Consider the following 25,091-nt stretch of genomic DNA (forward strand, 5'->3'; position numbering starts at 1 on the left):
ATGAACAGTACCAACGGCAAACAGTGGGTTCTCCTGGCAGCGGGTTCTAAAGGCTGGGAGAACTACGGTAACCAGGTGAGAACATTAGCATCAGTAGCCTGATTTTTACTGTTAGACACTGCTAACAAGCAATTCAATATTATTGAATATAAGAATATTTCAGTACAAAGGAATGTGCAGTGTATTGAATATACTGTAGTATACCATATTTATACCATTTTATAAATTGTTTAAAAAATTTTTTATTAAATATTTTATATTTGAAGCTCAGGAAAGTCATTTTTAAAGTGCATCCATGCTTCTTAGTCTAAATTGACCTTTTCTGTTACAGGCCAATGTGTGTCACGCTTACCAGGTTGCACGCCGGAATGGGATTCCCGATAAACAGATAGTGGTGATGATGTATGATGATATTGCTAATAATGAAAAGTGAGTATGACAGAGTTCATCTTATTTTATTGCTCTTTAGCAGACAGAGGTACTGTATGAACATTTCATACACTTCCTACTTTCATTATTACATCACATTACAAGCACTTAGTAGACGCTCTTATCCACAGCGACGTACAACATACCCAGAGCAGCCTGGGGAACAGTTGGGTGTTCGGTGCCTTGCTCAAGGGCACTTCAGCCATTCCTGCTGGTCCAGGGAATCAAATCAGTAACCTTTTGGTCCCAAAGCTGCTTCTCTAACCAATTAGGCCATGGCTTCCCCATGTCATTTCAACTAACATAAAAAATTTGTTAACTCACCTCAGGCAACAATCTCATACTTATAGCAGATCCCCATACTTAAGAGACTATGGTAATGCATCAACCTGATTTTTGATGGCTTTGACCGTGTGACATTCATACAAACAACAAATGTATCCTACCACAGGGAACCCGATTGTAAGTGCAAGGCAATGTATCTCATAAATACTTGACCATGGGACAATGAAATTTGCATCTTTATTTCCATGAGATAGATGGGGTTTTATCCAGTATTTTTATTTTTTATTTGCTTTTAAAAAATAATGTGGAATTATTTACTAACACATTTTACAGAAAATATTCAAACAGTTTCATATAAAATGAGTTAAAACAGTTTTATTAGTCCAGTAGCTTGTTGACACAACTGCCAGTTTGTGTTATGTAAGGGTGATAGACGGATATAAGTGCAGGAAGAGTTTTATTGAAAACATGCTATCAAACAGATCCAAAATGGAGACAAAGGCAGAGTCAAAAAACAGGCAGTGGTCAAGCAAGGCACAGACAGGATATCAGAGGGATACAATATTCACAGTCCAAACACAGAAACAGGGTCAAAACCAGAAAAGCGACACAAAATACAAGGCTTTCACAAAGTCTCTGTGTTACTGAGAGTCCTTATATGTATGTGCTACAATTGAACTCTAATCAGGAACAGGTGCATGGGGATTAGTCCTAATGGCATGCACATGCCTTGCAGTCTGCGGCTGCGCTCCGAGCTCCAATGCACATGGACATGAAAGATGTAACCAGACAACTGTTTGACATATCAAGTGTGATATTGGATGGTAACTCTACAGTAGTGGTCTAAAGTGAAAATGTTGGTTCACTGCTGTCCACCAGGCACCCAGCAGAGTCACACCATAATAAATGTGGTGGTGTTGTTCTTGGTGCATAGCATATGGTGTCAAAGAAAGGAATAAATATGTATCGTTACTGCGATACGTATCTCATTATTGGGATCACTGTCACAAGACAATACAGCAATTTATCAACATGAAGTACATGACATGACACAATTCGATGGTTTGTATGCTATCATATTATTATTCTATTCAGCTTAATTTTGTGTCCTTGCAAATATTTTGCTCATACACTCATCAGGAGCTCCGCTTTTAGGCAGTGCCTAAATATCTATATTAAATTTCACAAGTTGCTTATATCTCTGGATAATGGTGTCTGCTAAACGCTAGGGATGTGCATTTCCATCACTGAAGCTGAGGCGATTGTCAGATATGCAGGCGACAGATGGATGTAAATGCGTAAGAGCTTTAATCACTAAGCTGGTAGACAAATCCAAATCATAATCCAAAATCAATAATGAGGTGTAGCAAGGGTCAGGCAATGCACAGACAGAATATCAGAGGCAGGGCAGAAGACAAAGTCCAACATACACAAAAATAATCAAACCAGAATAGCAATGCAGAAATATATAAGGCTAGGTAAGTCAGGCAATAATACTGAGCATTACTTTGCAATGAGTCGAATGAATGAGTCCTTTAGTCGTAAATGGTGATTGGTATGAAGTGTGGAACAGGTGTAGCATTGATCAGAATTCTGGAGAGAGAGGGTGGTGCAGTGCTTGTTGGGGATTGTAGTCCACGGCGGCCATGTTTAAAGGCTGACGTGAATTCTGGGCTTTGACAGATGTGACAGAATCCCACTGAGGTATTCACTCTGGGAGCACTATTTTTTCTGTGGTGGCCTCGAGTGTGAGGAGTTGGCTTGTCGGGGTTTTTTGAATGAAACTCCTGACAGAGTAGTGGGTCCAGGATGTCTTTGACCAGGACCCAACTGCATTCTTCAGGGCCATAGCCCTCCTATTCCACCAGGTATTCAAGATTCCCCCACCTGCAATGAGAGTTGAGGATCTCATGTACCAAGTACACTGGCTGTCCCTCCAGATTGAGGAGTACCAGGGATAATGTGATTGTGGAGTTAGAGGCCAAGGGACCTGGAATGGCAGGTTTTAGATAGGAGACATGAAAGGTAGACAAGAGACAGCAGTGTTGGGGATGAGATGAGATTATTGCAACATGGCAGATTCCAACAAGGGATGAAGAACAATGTGTGGAAGCTTTAATAAAAACACACAGGCAAACACAGCTCAAAACAAGTTAAGAAAACAACATACAGTGGTCATGGCACAAGCAGTAATAAAAAAAAGTGTTTGAAAAGGTGCATCTGTTTGCATCTCTTTGCAGGAGCAGTATTATTCACATACTCTGTGTATCTGTATGTACATTATACCTGGAGGAATAAAAATGACATCCAAGTCCTTCAGGTTTCTAAGTTGAACTGCAAATTGTTGAGTGATTTCATGTACAGTGGTGTTGAACACTTTGTTGCGCTCTATCACTCTTTCAAAACTTTCCTGACCTCTGCTGGCAGGGAGTGGAAATGTCCAGAATCCTCATTATAATTGTATCATATTTTTGTGCAGAAATCCCTTTCCTGGAAATATCATCAACATACCAAATGGCCCAAATGTTTACCCTGGAGTTCTAAAGGACTACACTGGAGCGGTAATGGGTTCTGTAACATGTAATAAATAAACACCATTATTGGACTTACTGACTTACTGGTTTATTTAAAACTGGAATTAATCTTTTTACATTGTCCATTATCAGGATGTATCAGCTGAAAACTTTCTGGCTGTACTGCGTGGAGATTCATCTGCTGTCAAGAAAAAAGGGCCAAAAAAAGTAATACAAAGGTAGAAACCATCTCCTTTAGCTTTATTTGCCAAATTCCATATCTAATTCACATGACTTTTTACTACATATTCTATTCTAAGGTGTTCACTCAGGAACAGTAATGAGTTTTTCTCTGTACTTGACTCAGCTTACACCATAACACTGTTGAATTCTAGATTTGGATTGGTCCAATAGGTGTTTAAATCTCTGTAACAGCAGCTCTGACTTTAGTGCAGCTACAAATCACAGGGTTATATTAGCTTGTTTTATGGACCTTCCACAATGTGACAATAACATTGTGTTCTCTTTCAGTAGTGAAAATGATTCTATCTTCATCTACTTAACAGACCATGGAAGTTCTGGCGAGTTCTCTTTTCCTCATTCCACAGTAAGTTTAATAAATTTTCTGCTTCTTCTGTTATTCACATCCCTGTAACTGGAAAAATGCATTGTAATAATAGAAATAATGATTAGTGAAATAAAAAGTTGCCAAAAACATCAGTCAAGCACCAGTTTTCTGGCATCTGCTAGCTAAATAAAGTGTGAAGGAACTGGCACCAAGAACTTGGTGAGAAGGTTGTTAGTTTCTTTGGGCCCATCAACTGCATAACACAGAAGTCATGAAATGTAATAATCAATTGTTTTCTGTTACAGCTTTACGCACATGACCTCATTGACACAGTGAATATGATGTCAAGGAATGGCAAATTTTCAAAGGTGCATTTTATATTTTAATACATTCCTGTGTTCATGTCCTTTCTCTCTTCCATTTTCTATCTCCCTTTCTTAAATAAAATGGCATACAATAGGTCAAGATTATATCACAGAACTGTCGAATTCTTGAAATACCAGCACTTTGTGACAGTCAGAGTTAAAGCTATAACTCAGTTTTCCGACATCTTCAGGACAGAAAACTTTACACTTTGTGATTTCACAGTAAAATTACAAGCTGCATTTCATTTTTCTCTTAATAACTTCAAGAGAGAAAAAAGAGAAGCTGGTGAGGGAACAACTGTTTATAGCTGCTATAACATAAATGAGGACAGGAACTAACTTGTTTCACAGACATTCAACAACATAAAATGCAATAATAAACAAATACAAAATTTGATGTTTATTAATAAATTGTAATCTTTGGCAAATTGCTGTGCTATAAGACACTTGGGTTTGCTGTTAGAGGGGAATAATTGCCTTTGGGGTACGTCAGAGTGCAGGCACTTACGGACACATCAGCAGGGGACAGCAGGTGTTGTAAACTGGTAAACAAATCCAAATCTTGAGATGAGAATCAGAGTCAGGTTCATGCTTTGGGTCAGTCAATCAGCAAACAGGATGTCAAAGGTAAACAACAGTCTCAGAGTCAAAAGAATAATATAGCATGGGTCAGAATCACTAAGAATCAAGTCAAAACAACAAAGGCTTGGTATGATCAGGTACACAAATGTAGAACGATACTTCACAACATGCTGGAGTGTTTGGCATGCTTATGTAACCGAGCGTTGGTACTTATCTTATAAACAGAGTTTTGTAATAACTGAGGAGACACACGTTCGGAGGGAGACACAGATCTTCATCCGTTTATTAGAACACTTTCCCACCATTCCAACTCACACACCCAGATCTCGCGAGAGCATTAATACATTGCAGTCCTATGGAAAGTCCCCGAGGGGATAACATGCATTTTAAAGCTCATATTAAATCTGCTACACTTATATTGGGAGTAGGATGTGGAATGGGTGTGCTCCCAATTAATACTCGGGAGAGGGAGGGCGCTGTGGCACTTGGGAGTTGTAGTCCATGGCAGTCATGCTTGAAGGCTGCCACAAACTCTCGCAGTCACTGACAGATCCCCCCAAGGTGCTCACTCCAGGAGTGCTATCCTTCCTGGGGCATCCACACTTTTTCTGTGCTGGTTTTTCAGGGTGCTGACTGTGATATTCCTAAGTTAATAAGGGGTCTAGAATGTCCCTGGCAGGTACCCAACTGCGCTTCTCTGAACCGTAATCCTCCCAGTCCACCAAGTATTCCAGGTTTCCTTGTCTGTGTCGGGAGTTGAAGATCTTATGTACCTGGTACACCAATCCTCCTTCTCTTTCCACTGGAGCTGGGAGTTCACTGGCAGGCATGTTTTCAACTAATGGTCCCCGGGATGGTAGGTTTGAGGCAGGATATGTGAAATGTTTGATTTAAGTGGCAGTGTGGTGGCAGCTCCAGTTTGTAGGATACTTTGTTGACCTAGTGAAGGACCTTGAAGGGGCCAATGTACCTTGCACTGAGCTTCTTGCAACCACTGGGGTTATGTAGGTCTCTGTTGGACACCCATACTCTGTCCTGTGGTGTGTATCCAGGAGTCTCGCCTCTCCGCCTATCCGCATATTGTTTGTATTTGCTGGCCACGAGCTCAAAACATTGGTGAACGCTTTCCCATACCTGTTTGCTCCTCTTGAACCAGGCATTGACCACAAAGATATGTGTGGGTGAGTCGTCCCAAGGAAACAGTAGAGGTTGGTATCCAAGAATGCATTGAAACAGCATGAATTGAGTGGCTGAGGGTTGGAGGGAGTTTAGAGTGTATTCTGCCCACAGAAAAAAAACTGGGACCAGTCCTAGGTGTTTTCAAGGCAGAATACCCTCAGGAAGCAATCTATTTCTTAGTTGGCATGTTTCAATTGGCCATTAGACTGAGGATGGTGTCCTGACATCAGACTCACCAAAACTCCAAGCTTATTCATGAAACTCTCCCACAATCTGGATGACCGGGGTCCCCGATCGCTCATGATGTCCTCAGAGATCCTGAAGTACTTGAACACCTGGTCAAATAAGAGCTTTGCCATTTTGAGGGCTGTGGCAGGCAGAGGAATGAGTCTGAGCACCTTGGAAAACTTGTCTACCACCACCATAATGACTGTATTGCCTTGTGATCTGGGTAAACCTGTGATAAAGTTGATAGCCAAGGGGGACCATGGTCTCTGGGGTATGGGCAATGGTATGAGTTTACCTGCGGGTAGAGCTCTAGGGACTTTAGCTTGTGCGCAAACTGAGCAGGATGATATTAACTGGTTGATATCTGTTCTCATGTTCTCCCACCAATACTTGGTTCTGATGAGTTGGTATGTGCACCTGCTATTCAAGTGTCCCATGGCGGGAGATGAGTGAGCCCAGGTGATCAGGTGATCTCAGTACTGAGGTGGGATGAACATGAGCCCTGGGGGACAGTTTCCGGGCAGATGGTGGAGTTGGTTATGAGCCAGTTCCTTATCAATCTCCCAGGAGAGAGTGTTCACAAAGCACTTGGGTGGCAGTATGGGTGTGGACTCAGGACTAGTCATGGTGGAGGCATACAAGCGAGATAGAGCATCTGTTTTAGTGTTTCAGGAACCTGGACAGTATGCAATGGTGAAGTTGAACCTGGTGAAGAATAGTGCTCATCATGCCTATCGTGTATTCAGGTGTTTTGCAGATTTGAGATACTCCATGTTCTTATGGTCCGTGAGTATGATGAATGGGTGAGTGGCCCCCTCCAGCCAATGTCTCCACACCTCTAAGGCTAACTTTATAGCCAACAGTTCTCAGTTCCTGATGTTGTAGTTCTGCTCAGTAGGTGTCACTTTTCTGGAAAAGATTGCTACTGGATACAGCTTGGATTTCTCTCCAAAGCTCTGGCAGAGGACTCCACTGGCTCTAGTCTTGGAAGCGTCCACCTCAATAGAATAGAATAGAATAGAATAGAATAGAATAGAATAGAATATCTTCATTGTCATTGTAACATGCACAATGAAACTGGAGTGCAATCCTCATCAGTGCAAAACAAACTATTAAAAGGATTTAAATTAAGCTAAAACTTAAACTATATAAAAATGATAAAAACAGTCACAGTCACAGAGACAACCAGTAAACTAATGAACTAATAAACTAACAAACTAATCTTAAAAACAAATAAACAAACAAAAAAAACCCCTAAAACTTAAAAACACAAAAAATTATAAAAACAGTCAAACACACACACAACTACATTCAACCGGAAACATTGCACAAATCCCTTATTGCACAGTATAAAAATACATGGACACTAAGAGCAAGTTAGTGAACCCTGACCTGATGTGTTGAATTTAGAGCTCGTATGGCAGTTGGGTAGAAGCTGTTCTTGAGTCTATTTGTTCTAGCTTCTCTGATATGTTGCAGCAGCCTAACCCAATCAGATCTACCAGATCACAGCAGCAAAATTTACTGGTAAAACCTGTTGTTAAAACAAAGTGTGGTGAAGCAGCTTTTAGCTACTATGCAGTACAGCTATGGAACCAACTCCCAGAGGACATCAAAAATGCTCCTGCTGTTGGCAGCTTCAAATCTAGACTAAAGACCAAGCTGTTTTCAGATGCTTTCTGCTAACTGATTAATATTGTCATCTTTACATGTTTTAAACTTTCTTAACTTTTACAGTCTCTGCATGTTTTAAACTTTAGCCTTTTTTAACTTTTATTCTATTTTATTCTGCTGTTTTTTTTTACTGAACTTTTACTTCATTTTATTATTTTATTTCTACTATTGTTTAATTCTTATTATTTTTCTTCCCCATTTATTTTATGTAATTTTATTTTCTATTGTTTACTGTTTTGCTTTTACTTCTGTAAAGCACATTGAACTGCCACTGTGTATGAAATGTGCTATATAAATAAACTTGCCTTGCCTTGCCTTGCCTTGATAGCCCTATACCATCTGCCTGATGGTAGTAGCTCAAACAGAGAGTGACCAGGGTGAGATGTGTCCTTTAGGATGTTATCGGCTCTCCTGAGGCAGGGGAAACTGTGTGGCTCCTCCAGAGTGGGTAGAGGGCATCCGATGATTTTCTTGTCCATTTGGATGACCCTCTGGAACTCCCTCTTGTTTGCCACAGTGCAGCTGTCATACCACACACAGAGGCAGTAAGTGAGGATGCTCTCTATGGTGGCGTGGTAGAAGGACACTAGCAGTCTCTGGCTGATGTTGTTCTTTCTGAGAACCCTCAGATAGTAGAGTCTTTGCTGTGCCTTCTTTACCAGCACTGTGGTATTCACATCCCAGGTCAGTTTCTCCTCAATGTGAACTCCCAGGAAGCGGAAGTCCATGACCCTTTCCACACAGACCCCACCAATGATTATGGGTTGTATGTCCGTTTTGTCCTTTCTTAAGTTGATAACCAGCTCCTTTGTTTTAGTAGTGTTTAGGAGCAGGTTGATGTCTCTGCACCACACTGTCAGCTGCTCCACCTCATCTCAGGAGGTGGACTCGTCGCCCCCTGAGATGCTCCCCACCACTGTGGTGTCGTCGGCAAATTTGACGAATGTGTTGCTAGAGCGAACAGGAGTGCAGTCAGATGTATAGAGGGTATAAAGCAGGGGGCTCAGCACACAGCCCTGAGGGGAGCCAGTGCTGAGGCTGAGAGGTCTAGAGATGTGGGGGCCTACTCTGACCCTCTGTGTGCGCTCTGACAAGTCCTTGATACAGAGACATATTGAGTTAGGTAGTCCCATGTTCAGCAGTTTGCACAGTAGTCTATGGGAGAGGATGGTGTTAAATGCTGAGCTGTAGTCCACAAAAAAAGTAGCTCCCCTGCTGCTCCAGGTGGGTCAGCACAGTGTGGAGAGCTGTGGCTACAGTGTCCTCCGTACTCCTATTGGTCTTGTATGCATATTGATGTGCATCAGAAGTGGAAGGTAGAAATGTCATAATGTGCCTCCTTACCAGTTTTTCAGAGCACTTCATCACCACCGGCATAAGTGCTACTGGCCGGTAGTTGTTGAGGCTGGTGATGAAGGGTTTTTTAGGTAAAGGAACTATGGTGGAGGTCTTCAGGCAGGGTAGGATGGTAGACTGGGACAAGGACCTATTGAAAATTTTAGTGAAGATCCCAGCAAGGTGGTCTGCACAGTCTTTCAGCACACACCCAGAAATGCCATCAGGGCCCGCTGCCTTCCTTGGGTTAACCGCCCTCAGCATGCGACTCACCTCATGCTCTTCCACTGTGAGGGTTAAGCTGCTGCCAGCTGCTGGTAGTGGTGTGGCTGTTTTTGATGACTCCACCTCAAAACGAACAAAGAAGAGATTCAACTCCTCTGCCAGTGAGGCATCACCCTCAGCAGCCCCAAGGCCTGGCCTATAATTGGTGAGGTGTTGGACTGCCTGCCACACTTGCCTACTGTTGTTGCTCTCCAGGTAGTTGTCCTCCCCTTGTCCCAGGGTTTCTGATTGGCATAGACCCGGATGCGTTTGTCCACTGTGACCATGTTTACACAGTTCTTTATATAGCACAGGACAGTGTCTGTGAACGCCTCCAGGGCCTCATGCTCAAAAGTGTCCCAGTCAGTGCTATTAAAGCAGTCCTGCAGCTGCTGAAAGGCTCCATCAGGCCAGGTTTTAACAGTCTTGATGGTGGTAAGTGCAGTTTTCCGGAGGGAAGTGTATGCAGGGATTAGTAGTAGGGACATGTGGTCTGACTGGCCCAAATGTGGTAGTGGTCTGGCCCTGAAGCCCCGCTTAATGTTTGTGTAGACCTTGTCCAGCTCCTCTGGTAGCACACTCTACATGCTGGTGGAGTTTGGGGAGCACTGTTTTTAAATCCACATAGTTAAAGTCCCCTGCTATGATGTGCACAGCATCCGGATACATGCTCTGCTGTAAGCTAATGCTACTATGTAAAAGTCTGAGAGCCAAGTTCGCATTAGCATCTGGTGGAATGTACACAGCAATAATCATGACCCCAGTAAACTCCCTAGGAAGGTAAAACGGCTGGCATTTAACAGTCATGTGCTCCAGGTCTGGGGAGCAGTGGCTGGCTACCATTGCGGTGTTGGTATACCAGTTACTATGGATGTACACACACAGTCTACCTCCTTTGTTCTTATTGGTGTTGCTGGTCCTGTCATGGTGCTGTGCTGTGCAGCCTGCTAGCTCAATAGCAGATTCTGGAATGGATGAGTGTAGCCAGGTCTCAGTGAGGAGTAACACACAACTGTCCTTACTTAAATTGTTTGAGGCTGCCTGCAGCCTAAGTTCATCCATTTAATTTGCGAGTGATCTTACATTGCTGAGAAAAAGGTTGGGAAGCAGTGGTCTGTGTGGCTACTTCTGTAGCCTTGTTAGCGTGCTGGCCCTGCTGCCTCGCTTCTGCTTTCTCTCCCTGCACCACCTCCACTTCCCTCTTGCGGGGATGGTGATCCATGGAGAGCCGGGACTCCTCATTATTTCGTCCGGAATGTCACGTGAATGGAGAAACTCTGCTGTAACACTCCTCTCACTCAAAACTCCTATTTTTAGGAGATCATGCTGACTATAGATGTTGTTAGCCTGACATAATGTAGTTAAAACAAGAAACAATATGTACACAAACAATCAAACAAAAACACTGAAAGTGAGAGCACTGAACCGCTGTGTCTATGTGCACCACCATCTTTTCCAACAGTGAAAGGTGTTGGAGTGGTGGAGGCGTGGTGAGATTAGGATCCAGAAGCAGAACACACAGACAATAATCCAATAAATAATGTGATTTAATCCAGGGAAAGGGTGTGGCAAAAAGGTAAACAAACAGTATAAAAAAACAAATCACAAAAATAGTCCAGGAAAAAAAAGAGACCAAAAATTTGACAAAAAAACGAGGTGGGCAAGGATAAAAACGCTAGTGCAAAAGACATGAAAAATAGTCCAGACAAAAAACTTTGAGACAAAAAATGAGGCAGGCAAGGACAAAAAAACACTAGCACAAAAAACATGAAAAAGACAAAATGTTCGTGCAAAAACCATGACAAGAACAAGCAGGCTAGAGAGCAAAAAAACAAGAAGCATAAAGGGCACAGAAACAGCTAGAAAAACTGACGAGACATTCTGGCGAAGTCCCTGTCTGAGAACAGTGTTTTTATAGACAGCAGAGAAAACCAGAAAGTGAATGCAGGCAAGATGGAATTCCCATCCCGGATCCGGATTAGCGCTGACCTGGGAGATAAGTAATGTCCAGAGTGGAAGTCCGGGGCAGAGCATGACAAAAGGTTTTTAGGGGTCTGGGTGTTTCAAGATGGGTGCTGAGGTGAAGGCCGATTTGAGTCAGGTGAAAGTGTCTTCTGCCCTCTTTTTCCATTGTAGGTACTTGGGACTCATTTTGAGTTGGGATATGAGTGGTACAGCAATGGTACTAAAACCCTTGATGAATCATCGAGAGAAGTTAGCAAATCCGAGGAATCTTTGGAGTTCTTTGACCGAGGTGGGCGTGGACCAGGAGGTGATGGTGGAGACCCTATAGTAGTCCATACTAACAGCATTAGCACTTATGATGTATCCTAGGAACAAGATCTTGGATGCATGGAACTCGTACTTCTCTGCCTTAACGTATAGTTGGTTTTCCAAGAGCCTGCCAAGTACTGCCTTGACATGCATGTGGTGACTGGTTTCATCTGGGGAGTAGATCAGGATGTTGTTGATGTAAGTGATCACAGTGTCCCAGCATGTCCCTGAGCATGTTGTTGATCAGGCACTGGAACACACTGGGTGTGTTAGATAGTCCATATGGCATGACTAAATATTCATAGTGACCAGAGGTTGTGCTGAATGCTGTTTTCCACTTGTCCCCTTCCCATATACACACCAGGTTGTAGGCACTTCTGAGGTCAAGCTTGGTGAAGGTATGCTTGAAGGTAAGATTGAAGTTGTGCCAAGGCTGACGGGACCAGAAGCAAGCGATACGATTATTTCACAGTGATTTGATTGAAACCTCTGTAGTCAATGCAGGGCTGAAGACCTCCCCCTTTCTTGTCCATGAAGAAGAACCCCACGAATGCTGGAGAGGTGGATGGACAGATATATGGCTGCTGTAGAGCCTCCTGTACATACTCCTCCACCGCAGACTGCTCAGTTCTAGAAAGAGGGTAAATGTGTCAGCGTGGAGGGGTTGTATCTGGAAGGAGGTCGATAGCACAGTCATAGGGTCTATGAGGGGGTATTCCTCTAACCTTACCTTTGCTGAAAATTTCACTGAGGTCATGATATCAGGCTGGGACATGTTCAATGCTTCCAGGAGAGGGGCTTTCCATGGAGGTGGAAGCTAGAGTGAGTTGGGGTAGTTGAAGACAGTTCTGATGACATGATGAAGACCACTTCAAAATTTCATTCTGTTGCCAGGAGATTTTGAAACAATCCCTTCTGGTAGGAGGTTTGAATCACTCCCCTCTGGTAGAAGGTTGTCGTTCATTAGAACCAAAGCCTCACATCATAAAGCCAGCTTTTTCCACACTGCAGCTGGCCTCATCAAGAAGATCAGAGACCCCCACTGACTCTAATCTCACACTTCCAATCTGTGACATAAATGCGCCTTGCCTCTGAACTGCAATTTTGCACATTTGAAGATTATGTCATACATCTCCATTCTGTGAACGTTTATTGCATATTCCAGCTCACATTGTGCAGCTTGGTTATTGACTTTGCCCACGACACATATTCTCTTCCTCTCATTGTTGGCGCATGCGCATTCTGTGCAATGTACTTCCTGGTTTCCGAGTTGTTTGTCACGAGTCTTTTTTCCACTTGTGTTGGCATTAATCACTCATCTTTTTTATTTTCTCTACAAATAATTTTCCAGTATCCCTTTCATTTTTTTATTGTACTTTAACTTTCGGTTTCCTTTTTCCACATTTTAATTATTTCAGAAGAACGCCAAGACTGGAAGCTTTCTTTTTTCTCCTCCTGCATAAAGACCACAAGCGGAGGCCAGCTACATCGGACCTGCTTTAATATCAGCAGATCCTCGATTAAGGTACAGTGGTGTTTGAAAGTTTGTGAACCCTTTAGAATTTTCTTTATTTCTGCATAAATATGACCTAAAACATCATCAGATTTTCCCACAAGTCCTAAAAATAGATAAAGAGAACCCAGTTAAACAAATGAGACAAAAATATTATACTTGTTCATTTATTTATTGAGGAAAATGATCCAATAGCACATATCTGTGAGTGGCAAAAATATGTGAACCTTTGCTTTCAGTATCTGGTGTGATCCCCTTGTGCAGCAATAACTGCAACTAAACGTTTGCGGTAACTGTTGATCAATCCTGCACACCGGCTTGGAGGAATTTTAGCCCATTCCTCCGTACAGAACAGCTTCAACTCTGGGATGTTGGTGGGTTTCCTCACATGAACTGCTCGCTTCAGGTCCTTCCACATTTTGATTGGATTAAGGTCAGAACTTTGACTTGGCCATTCCAAAACATTAACTTTATTCTTCTTTAACCATTCTTTGGTAAAGCAACTTGTGTGCTTAGGGTCGTTGTCTTGCTGCATGACCCACCTTCTCTTGAGATTCAGTTCATGGACAGATGTCCTGACATTTTCCTTTAGAATTCGCTGTTATAATTCAGAATTCATTATTCCATCAATGATGGCAAGTCGTCCTGGCCCAGATGCAGCTGAACAGGCCCAAACCATGATACTACCACCACCATGTTTCACAGATGGGATAAGGTTCTTATGCTGGAATGCACTGTTTTCCTTTCTCCAAATATAATGCTTCTCATTTCAACCAAAAAGTTCTATTTTGGTCTCATCTGTCCACAAAACATTCTTCCAATAGCCTTTTGGCTTGTCCACGTGATCTTTAGCAAACCGCAGACAAGCAGCAATGTTCTTTTTGGAGAGCAGTGGCTTTCTCCTTGCAACCCTGCCATGCACACCATTGTTGTTCAGTGTTCCCCTGATGGTGGACTCATGAACATTAACATTAGCCAATGTGAGAGAGGCCTTCAGTTGCTTAGAAGTTACCCTGGGGTCCTTTGTGACCTCGCTAACTATTACACACCTTGCTCTTGGAGTGATCTTTGCTGGTCAACCACTCCTGGGGAGGGTAACAATGGTCTTGAATTTCCTCCATTTGTACACAATCTGTCTGACTGTGGATTGGTGGAGTCCAAACTCTTTAGAGATGGTTTTGTAATCTGCCTGATGAGCATCAACAATGCTTTTTCTGAGGTCCTCAGAAATCTCCTTTGTTCATGCCATGATACACTTCCACAAACATGTGTTGTGAAGATCAGACTTTGATAGATCCCTGTTCTTTAAATAAAACAGGGTGCCCACTCACACCTGATTGTCATCCCATTGATGAAAACACCTGACTATTTTCACCTTCAAATTAACTGCTAATCCTAGAGGTTCACATACTTTTGCCCAGAGGTGGAAAAACCCGGGTGCAGAAAGTAAAAACCCTGCCACATTTTTGCTCCAGCCAATTCAATGAACCAGCTGATCCTAATTACCACATCCCCTAAGCCAGGTTGATGAGCTAATTGGTGAAATCACCTGTGTTGAGAGCACAGGCAGAAGGAAAACCTAAGCAGGACTTTTACTTTGTCAATCCAGTTTTTCCACCTCTGCTTTTGCCACTTACAGATATGTAATATTGGATCATTTTCTTCAATAAATAAATGACCAAGTATAATATTTTTGTCTCATTTGTTTACCTGGATTCTCTTTATCTACTTTTAGGACTCGTGTGAAAATCTGATGATGTTTTAGGTCATATTTATGCAGAAATATAGAAAATTCTAAAGGGTTTGCCAACTTTCAAGCACCACTGTACATGAATCCTTTCATCATGGCACACCTTCAGGTTGTTCAGTGTGCTGAGTGCAGGATGTTTAGTCATTCTTCCTCCATTGCTAGTGATAGTTTTATTTGCTATCAGTGCAAATTAGTTAGCTCTCTGATGGAGAAAATTTCAGCTTTGGAGGAGCGTATCCAGACTTTAGAGAGGGCTAGTGAGAATGAGAACAGTGTAGTTTCTGCAGGGGAAAGTCTGGATGCCCTCGGTTGAGTTAGTAATCCCCCAACTCCGGCATTAGAGCCCTCACAGCGGGGCGAATTGGTAATGACTCTGTGGCATAAGCGTAGAACCAGGGCTACTGCTGAGGCTTGCCCATGGGAGTACCACTCCTCTCCGCTTCATGTGTCGAACAGGTTTGCCCTCCTCAGTGATGCACCTACTAGAAACCTGAAAGAGCTCTGGTTTTGGGGACTCTATCATACAGCACATGAAATTAGATCAGTCTTTAGGGGCACCAGCAGCTTTAGTCAGGTGTATACAGGGAGCCAGGGCACTGGACATAGCAGGTAATATTAGGGTCCTAGGCAAGCACAGCTTCTCATGTAGGAGCTAATGATATATGCTTTTGTCAGTGTGAGGTTACTAAGAGTAACTTTGTAGAGTAACTCTCATGCACTCTTATCATGTCTCTTCTCCATCTTCATCATGTGACCCATTTTTGCACATTCTGGACTTACTGTACAACTTGGACTCCAACAACTCATACACATACCCCTCAAATATGTACACTTTTCAAATTTGTATATTTCAGATTCTATTTCTTATTGCTAAATTCTTCTATCTTAACTGTTCCAGCACCAATCACCAAAGCAAATGTATTGTATGTGAGAATGTACTTGGGAATAAACTTGATTCTGATTAAGGGATTGTGCAGCTGTAACCATGGAAATCCTAAGATGATAGCATAATTAGAGGTTCAGGGAGAGGTGTTCACAGTGCAGAGCCCTGACCTGGATCTCTAGTGATTGGGTCCTTTTGGTGATGAATCCCTCTCTGATAGGGCCACCACTGATAGCATGGAGACTCACTGGTCACTGGAGTTTCTTGGTGGGCAGCTCAAGCCTCTGAACGACCTCAATGTTTATGAAGTTGCCCTCCACCCTGGAGTCTAACAGAGCAGAGAGAACATGGGAGGTTTCTGAGATGGACATGTTGAGTTTCAAGAATGGATGAGAAGGAAAGTGTTTACAACTCACTGGGGTGTCTGGGTGGTCTACCTGCCTGGGATGGTCAGGCCTTTGGGAGATCACTGGCCAGACAGGACACTGAGCCGGCAGGTGACCGGGCTCCCTACAGTAAAAGCACAAATCCTCTTAATGTCTCCCCTCTCTTTCGGAGTGGGGTGTTCGAGTGTTTGAAATTTCCATGGGCGTGGGTGCTTGTGCAGACTGAGTTGGAGCATGGGTGGATTGCAAGGAGGGATGGATCCAGAGGAGGTGATCTAATTTAATATCCAGGTCTATGAGACAGTCCAAAGTGTGTTGTTTGTCTCTGCGTGCTAACTCTGTAAGGATGTTGGGGTCCAGACCCTGATGGAAAATGACCTTTAATGTGGGCTCGTTCCATCCACTCCCAGCTGCCAACATGCAAAATTCCAGCACATACTTGGCCATGATTATTTCCCCTTGTCGTAGAGTGAGCAGCTTCTCCCCAACTTCAACTCCCTCTGGTTGATGATCAAACACTCTCTGGAAGAGCTCTACAAAGTGATCATATGATGTGGTGGGTTCTCCTCCTTGAGTCCAGACAGCTGTGGCCCATTGCAATGCATGGCCAGGAAACAGGTAAACAAACAGAACGGTCTTATGCTGCTCAGACATTCAAGTGGTGAAATATAGGGAACACTGCAGAAGAAAACCCTTACACTCAGACACTTCCCCGGAGTACTTGTCTGGTCGAGGGATGGCTCTAACAGAGCTTCCGGCTGATGCCGGACATGTCAGGAGGGTCTGCAAAACAGCAGCAGTGAGCTGAGAAAGGCAAGTGTCAATGTCGTTAAGCATCTGATGATGTTCACCTGACAGGTGTTCTTGAGTCAAAAGTGCAGTTTGCTTTGCCTCTTCTACTGCATCCATTGATGGCGAAGTATACTGTCAGAGTGCAGGCACTTACAGATGCAAATGCAGGGAGAGTGGGTGCATCATAAACAGGTAAACAAATCCAAATCTTGAGATGAGAATTGGAGTCAGGTTCATGCTTTGGGTCAGTCGATCAGCAAACATGATGTCAGAGGTCAACAACAGTCTCGGAGTCGAGAGAATAACATAGCGCGGGTCAGAATCACTAAGAATCAAGTCAAAACAACAAAGGCTCAGTATGATCAGGTATGCAGATGCAGAACAATACTTTGTAACATGCTGGAGTGTTTGGCATGCTTATATTGGGAGTAGAATTTGGAACAGGTGTGCTCCCAATCAATACTTGGGAGAGGGAGGGCACTGTGGCACCTGGGAGTTGTAGTCCATGGTGGCCATGTTTTGAAGGCTGCCATAAATTCACACAGTCACTGACAGAACCCCCCTCAAACACTCACTCTGGGAGCGCTATAGTTCCTGGGGTGCCCAAGCTTTATCAGTGCTGGTTTTTCAGGCTGACCCGGTCGTTACAGGACTCCACATTCTGGTTTTGTCATTAATCTTTTTATATGTTTTTCTACCCCTCGTTTGCTTTATTTATAAAATGCCTAGATTGTTTCTGTGACTTTGCATTTCCTGATCTTACAATCAGAATTTTTTTGTACAACCTGGTCAATGTTTGCAGATGGTCATCTATTTGATAGCATGTCATGCTGGATCAATGCTGGAGAAGCTGCCAAACAATGGCAATGGTTAGTGTGATTTCTATTCCTTGGAAAGAGATAGTTCTTACATGTTTCGGTGTGTTATTGTACAAACCCCAAATCAGAAAAAGTTGGGATGGTATTTTGAAATTGAAATTAAAACTGAAAACAATTATTTGTAAATAATCTTTGACCTGTATTGCACTCAAAACAATACAGCAGCAGATTATTTGATGTTTTACCTCATTTATTTTTTTCAAAATAAACACATTTCAAATAAAGTTGGGATGGTAAAGCATTTACAACTTTATAATGTTTTATTCCCTCTCCCAACACTTAAAAGATGTTTATGGACTGAAGACAGAAAGTGATTAAGTGTTTCAGGTGTCATTTTGTCCCATTCTTTCTGCAAACAGTTCTTAAGGTGTGCAACAGTACAGAGTCCATCCATCCATTATCTGTAGCCACTTATCCTGTGCAGGGTTGCAGGCGAGCTGGAGCTTATCCCAGCTGACTATGGGCAAGAGGCAGGGTATACTCTGGACAAGTCGCCAGGTTATCACAGGGCTGACACACAGAGACAACCATTCACACTTACATTCACGGTCAATTTAGAGCCACCAATTAACCTAACCTGCATGTATTTGGACTCTGGGGGAAACCAGAGCACCCAAAGGAAACCCACACAGACACAGGGAGAACATGCAAACTCCACACAGAAAGGCCCTCGCCAGCTGCTGGGCTTGAACCCAGGACCTTCTTGCTGTGAGGCGACAGTGCTAACCATTACATCACCGTGTCACCCTCAGTGCGGAGTTGTCACTGTCATATTTTTAATTTCTAAATTCACCACATTCTTTATTGGGGACAGAGGGGACACACACTCTTCTTCCACAGCCACACCTTTGTAATGTGAGCAGAATGTGGTTTAACATCGTTTTGTTGAAATCTCACTGGAACAGATTTTGCCTAGAAGGCAGCAGATGTTGCTCCAAAATCTCAGTGTACTTTTCTGCATTAATGCTCCATCACAGAAGTGTAAGTTACCTTTGCCAAGGGCACTGACACAACCCCATACCATGACACACCCTGGATTTTGGACTTGTTCCTGGTAACAGTCTGGATGGTCCTTTTCATCTTTGGTCCGGAGCACGTGGCATCCATTTCTTCCAGAAAAGACCTGGAATACTGATTCGTCTGACCACAATGTCAGGGACCAGACAGGAGAGGAGATCAAATGCACTCAAACCACAGTTTATTAGTAACAGGGAAAAAGGGAGTTGGGAGAATGTGTGTGTGAAGTTCAGTGACAGGAGGACTGAGAGGCAGGGATGGCTGGTGGGAGCATGGTGGTGACATCTGAGGTCTCCCATCCAAGTATTGACCAGGCCCCACCCTGCTTAGCTTCTGAGATCAGACAGGATCAGGCGTTGTCAGAGAGGTGTGGCTGTAGGCTGACAGCACTGGGGTTACAGGCAGTCTCCCAGCAGTAGTCCCTCAGCAGGCTGGAGTTAGGGAGCAGGCTGGAACACAGAGTCACAGATCAGATAGCAAGATAGGGGACAGAAATGCAGGGTCAGGTTACCGGGGCTGGAGAGTAGGGCTCCAGGCAGGGCTGCTCACACCGGGCTGATGGAGAGGCAGGCGAGCAGCAGGGCTGGGCAGGCTGGAGATCAAGCGAAGGTACAGGAGAGGCAGGCAAGAGGCAGAGTCGACAGGACAGAAGGCAGATCAGGTTACCGGGGCTGGAGAGCAGACAGAGTCAGACGGAACAGAAAATAGTCAGGAGTCAGAGTAGTAGGAACACAGAGCAGGTTATCACGCTGAAAGTTGCAGACGATCTGACACTGAGGCTTGGGAGAACTGCAGCTTAAATACACACAGGGGGGAAGCAGGTGATCGGCAACAGCCAATGACAGTCACTGAAAGTTTATAAGAGGAAGTGAGAGCGGGCATGGCCGGTAATGCTGAGTGGAGATGTTACCTGAAGAGAGAAGCCCACAGGTAGGACCATGACACACAATACATGTTCCCACTGTATGATGGTCCATCCCAGATGCCTCCAAACCCAGAGAAGTCAACAGCGCTTCTGGACACAGTTAACATAAGGCTTCCTTTTTACACAGTAAAGTTTTAACTGGTGTTTATGGATGTAACTTCATATTGTTGCCTGACAAACATTTCCCAAAGTAATCCCAAGCCCATGTGGTTCCATCAGCTGTAGGTGAATGACGATTCTTGATGCAGTGAGGGACCAGAGATCATGGGGGTTCAGATTAGGCTTGAGCCCTTGCCCTTTATGTACTGAAAATCCTCCAGATTCCATGAATGGATTAATTATATTATGTACCATAGACAGTGAAATATCCAAATATCTTCCTGTCTTTCTTTGAGGGACATTGTTTTTAAACATTTCAATAATTTTTTTCATGCATTTGTTGATAAGCTGGAGATCTTCGGCCCATCTTTACTCCTTAAACACTCAGCCTTTCCTGGATACTGATTTTGTCCCAAACCATGATTACAGTCATCTGTTGACATCACCTGTTTCAAATCACATCATTATTTAATTGTTTTACCTCATTACTAGCCCTAAACTGCTCCTGTCCCAACTTTTTTTGGAAAGTGTTTCAGGTCTGAAACACAGGAATGGATGTATAACAAATGAAATGAAGTTGACCAACAAAACATGAAATATCTTGGGTTCATTCTGTCTGTAATGAAATGCAAGTCAAAGTACATTTGCAAATCACTGGTTTCTTTTTTTATTTGCATTTTTGCTTGTATGTCTGAAAGATCTTCAACCTTTTGTTTCAGTGTATGCAGTTGCTTCGTGCCAGCCTGAGGAAACGTCCTCTACTTGCTTCTATGACCAGAAAAGAGATACCAGTCTTTCTGATACCTTCACCTATCACTGGCTACACCACACTGAGACAGTTAGTGGTTTTTTTTGATGAATTACAATTTGTAACAATTTCAGGATCCCAATAATCAAGAATCAAAAGCAAATACTATAGCATTTGCTTTTGGCCAAATGCTATAGTATGGGAGCAAAATTGAGAGGAAAGAAAATATAAATAAACAGAACAGAAACTTGACGACCTTTCAGCTCCTTCACTGCTGAGAGAGAGAGAGAGAGAGAGAGTCACAAACAGCTTGTTAAGATAACCAGCACCTTCCTGAACACGCCCACTAACCACACCCCCCACCTATAAAATACTTTAAAGCTGACAGTGCTCCTTTTTTCTGCTTTTCACTCTGAAGGTAAAGCTTAATGTGACTTCCCTTGGAGATCAGTTTTCCTACCTGCAGAGAAACGTCAGTGAGGCTAGGAGAAAGGAAGGAAAATCTCAGACACCATGTGTCTATGGTGACAAGGTATGTACAACTAGAAATAAATGTCGTATTCTAAAGCATTATTCATTTCATGATGGCAGACAGCCAATTAAAGAATGAAGTGAAGCATTAAAAAGTAAATTATCACCAGATCATTTTCAAACAATGGAAAACTAACACACAATCTTTTTTTTTTTTAAACTTGAAATTGCAAGAGTCTTGTTTTTTTCTTACTCCACTTTATTGATTCAGGCTATGCTCAAGTTAACACTGAGTGAATTTCTTGGACAATCTTGGTGTTCGCTGTGGGACATGGTACAGAAGCTCTTCTTTTGATCCAAGGAAACAGGATTAAAAATGAATGGGACTTGAAGAAAAGAGGCCCTCAAAAGACCATATAATGAGTTTATAAGACTGAGTAAGCCACATCTAGTGTACTGCATCAATTACAGTCCTTAATTCTGAAGAGAAATTGTGTATACCAGTTCCTGTGGGCAACATTATTATTTAGAAGCTGCAAAAACTCAAATCACAATATTCATACTTCCTGTATCCATATCCTGATTACTCATCGACATTAACCAGTACTAATTAATTTAGAACATTCTAACACAATCATTGGCATCTCATACTTTTTTAAAATAGATGTTATTCTTGGGCAGCAGATTTTATCATTTAATATAAAACAATAATTTGCATAATAATAGATTGTAACGGGCGGCACGGTGGTGTAGTGGTTAGCTGTAGCTGTAGTTAGGTGTAAGCACCGTAGGTGTGAATGTGAGTGTGAATGGTTGTTTGTGTCTATGTGTCAGCCCTGAGATGACCTGGCGACTTGTCCAGGGTGTACCCCGCCTTTCGCCCGTAGTCAGCTGGGATAGGATCCAGCTCACCCGTGACCCTGTAGAACAGGATAAAGCAGCTACAGATAATGGATGGATGGATAGATAGATTGTAACTGTCACAATGGAGCATTTGCATGTGACGTCACAGCCGATCCAGATTGTAACAGACGCCATCTTATCGGTCAAACGCCATATTTCCGCCTTCTACTTCTACCTTTTCTTCTGGAAAACCCTACTATATACAATTCTACTACAACGGCTGTGGCTACAAGCTCTCCCTACCTGTGCATGTTTTTTATGTTTTTTGTGTGTATTTTTGCGTGTTGTTCATCTGTACCGGACTTCAATATCCACTACAACCGTATGGACTTACTGGACATTGGTTTCCAGCAGAAAATGACGGTTTGTAGCGATTTCCATCGCATGCACAACATTCCGGATGAGATAGCGAGACCAGCGGGGTCTCCGTGGATTGTTATCGGAAACAAAGCGAAGGAGGCGGCGCCGGGAGCGGAAGCAAAAGCGAGGCTGCAGAGCCGGCCTGTTGACTAAGCTCAGAAAACAGCTACTCAAATCTCCACTGCTAAGCCTCTATCTCTCCAACGCCAGATCCATGGTAAACAAGATGGACGATTTGGAATTACAGCTGGAATTACCTTATTCTATTCTATAATCGGCTGGTCAGTGCTATACTCAATACTTAAGTGACTTACCCGTCCAATGAGGATTATTTTCTTGTTTACAAGATGCCGCGGCTGACAAATCCTGAATTTCTGTAAAGATAACTGTCCAGAGATTTATAAGCACGCAGTGCTTCACCACTGAACAGCGAGTGAAAGTTGATGAGGTAATTATACACGTCTGGGTATTCCGCTGGCAGTTCCATATCCACTGACACGGTCGTGAAAACTCCGTCCGGTAAGCCATAAGGGTCACTAATCTGTAGATCGTTTATTTTAGACATATATCTAGTTATCTCTTCATTAGAAAAATGAGCCGTGTAGTCCGTCGGTTGAAATTGATCCATTCTGTACACGAGTGCAGTAGTATTCAGCTGTGTTTTTTACCGACAAGATGGCGGCTGTGTACTTTCCGGTCACGTGACTGCAAGATCTCTATAGGAGAAGGAGGCAGACTCTGATAGGTGCATAGAATCTAAACTTTAATAATATTTATAAGGCAAAATAAACAAAGTAGCAAGAGCTGAAATATAACTATAAACACAAACTAAGAACTTGGGCAGAATTGAGATGAAACATGAACACAACAACCAGATACCAAAACTCACGCAATGCCAAGCAAAGAGCAAGTTCGAGAGAGTCTTTGGACTGTGGAAGGAAACCAGAACACCTGGAGGAAACCCACGCAGGCACAGAGAGAACATGCAAATTCCACACGGAAAGACTCCTGTCGTCGGCCGTGAGATTGGAACCCAGAACCTTCTTGCTGTATGGCAATGGTGCTAAAGGAAAACGTGAACAGAATCAGTAAAAAACAAGACTTGAAAATCAGAATGGGTTGTATATTTAAGATAAGATAAGCTTTACTGATCCCCTGTCGGGGAAATTCACTCGTTACAGCAGTTCCAAAGCCAAAAAAAAGAAAGTAAAAGAGTGTAAGATTGAAATCAGAAAAACACAGTGTGTAATAGAAGTGCTGGATAATTAGATATTACACATTATACATACTATTTACTACATACACACAGTACCCTCCACAATTATTGGCACCCCTTGTAAAGATGAGTTAAAAGGATTAGAAAAAAAATTCCCCTTTGGTGAAGTTTCTTCGTCTCACGCTGAAAAAAAAATCCAACCTTTATTTGAAATAAATTTATTCAGAGAAAAACAAATCTCTCATCAAGAAATAATTATTTTCAACAAAAACATAAGTGGCTTATTGACACCCCTGGAAATGATTGTGAACACAATGCAACTGAAGCATGTTTCCCATTTAAATTGTCCATCCCTTTTCCTCCTCTTTAGCTCTGTGGAGATCGCTAGTCTCTTCCCCGGGACTAGTTGTGTGTGACGCAGTGCCAACAGTTGCGACTGGGTGTAAACCATAGAGCTGAAATTGAATGGATTTCCCAAGGCAGTTGTGCGTATTCCAAAAATAAGCAAAATGCAAACTGCTAATCTCACCAATTGCACATCCCTAGACGCATATGGAGATTTGTGTCAAATAATTAAAATAGCACAACAAAATACACAGAAAGCACACAGAATACAGTAAAATTCTTAATTTCCCTGAGGGAACCCCCCCAAAGGGATCAATAAAGTTTTATCTAATCTAATCTAAAAACACTGAAGGAAGGTCAGCGCTTCTCAAACAGGCTGCCATTCACGCGGTGCTGGAGGTGAAATGGAGATTTGTATAGTTTATTTTTATAAATATTTGTAATAATTTTAAAAAAATTGACTTTCTACATTTTTGTACATGCAGATTTTGTAGAAATTTCCAGATAAATAAAAAAGCTAAAAGTATATAATATGGAGTTTGTTTGTTTTGTAGTTTTTGTCTCTAAAATCAAATATCATCATGTGGCATATTTTGCCAACCAAAATTTCTGTCCAAAGTGAAACAGTTTTACAGGAAGTCCACACTAACTCATCACCACTAACTCATATTCACTTTTTGCAATCGTGGTGAGCTGTAACATATCTCAGATCACACAACACCTTGAATCTTGAGGAAGATGGTCTACAACAGCAGATCACATTGGGTTCTGCTCATTCATTTTTTAATTTATATACACACACACACACACAATCATTTTCCAGGTATAAGTGATTGTTTCCTGTTTTAATCCTCGTAAAGAGCTTCTCATGAACCTATAAATTATCAGAAGGAAGCGTTAAAGTCCTTATTATAAAACCTGAATGTGTTTGTGGTAGTTATTAATGCTCACTTTTATCTCACACAGCTTTCAGCCTTTAGCTGAGTTTAATCTGTACTGTAGGAGCCATTTGAGACACCTTGAAGATCACCAAGAAATAACAACACACTGGCATGACCAGCAGAATGGCTTTATCTTTGCACCACATTTGATCACCGTTTCACATGTGA

General features: G+C 42.5%; 1 protein-coding gene across 1 annotated transcript; it reads left to right on the forward strand.

Moving 5' to 3' along the window:
- Positions 1–24,387, forward strand: LOC132897445 (legumain-like). Its single transcript, XM_060938717.1, has 10 exons — positions 1–75; positions 332–429; positions 3,194–3,275; positions 3,381–3,466; positions 3,759–3,834; positions 4,101–4,163; positions 17,823–17,889; positions 20,659–20,777; positions 21,106–21,219; positions 21,430–24,387. The coding sequence occupies exons 1-10, from the start codon at positions 1–3 to the stop codon at positions 21,511–21,513; spliced, it is 864 nt and encodes a 287-aa protein (XP_060794700.1). The 3' UTR covers positions 21,514–24,387.
- The last annotated feature ends 704 nt before the right edge of the window (positions 24,388–25,091 follow it).

This window comes from Neoarius graeffei, chromosome 14 (genome assembly GCF_027579695.1).
Source record: "Neoarius graeffei isolate fNeoGra1 chromosome 14, fNeoGra1.pri, whole genome shotgun sequence".
NCBI classification, from domain to species: domain Eukaryota; kingdom Metazoa; phylum Chordata; class Actinopteri; order Siluriformes; family Ariidae; genus Neoarius; species Neoarius graeffei.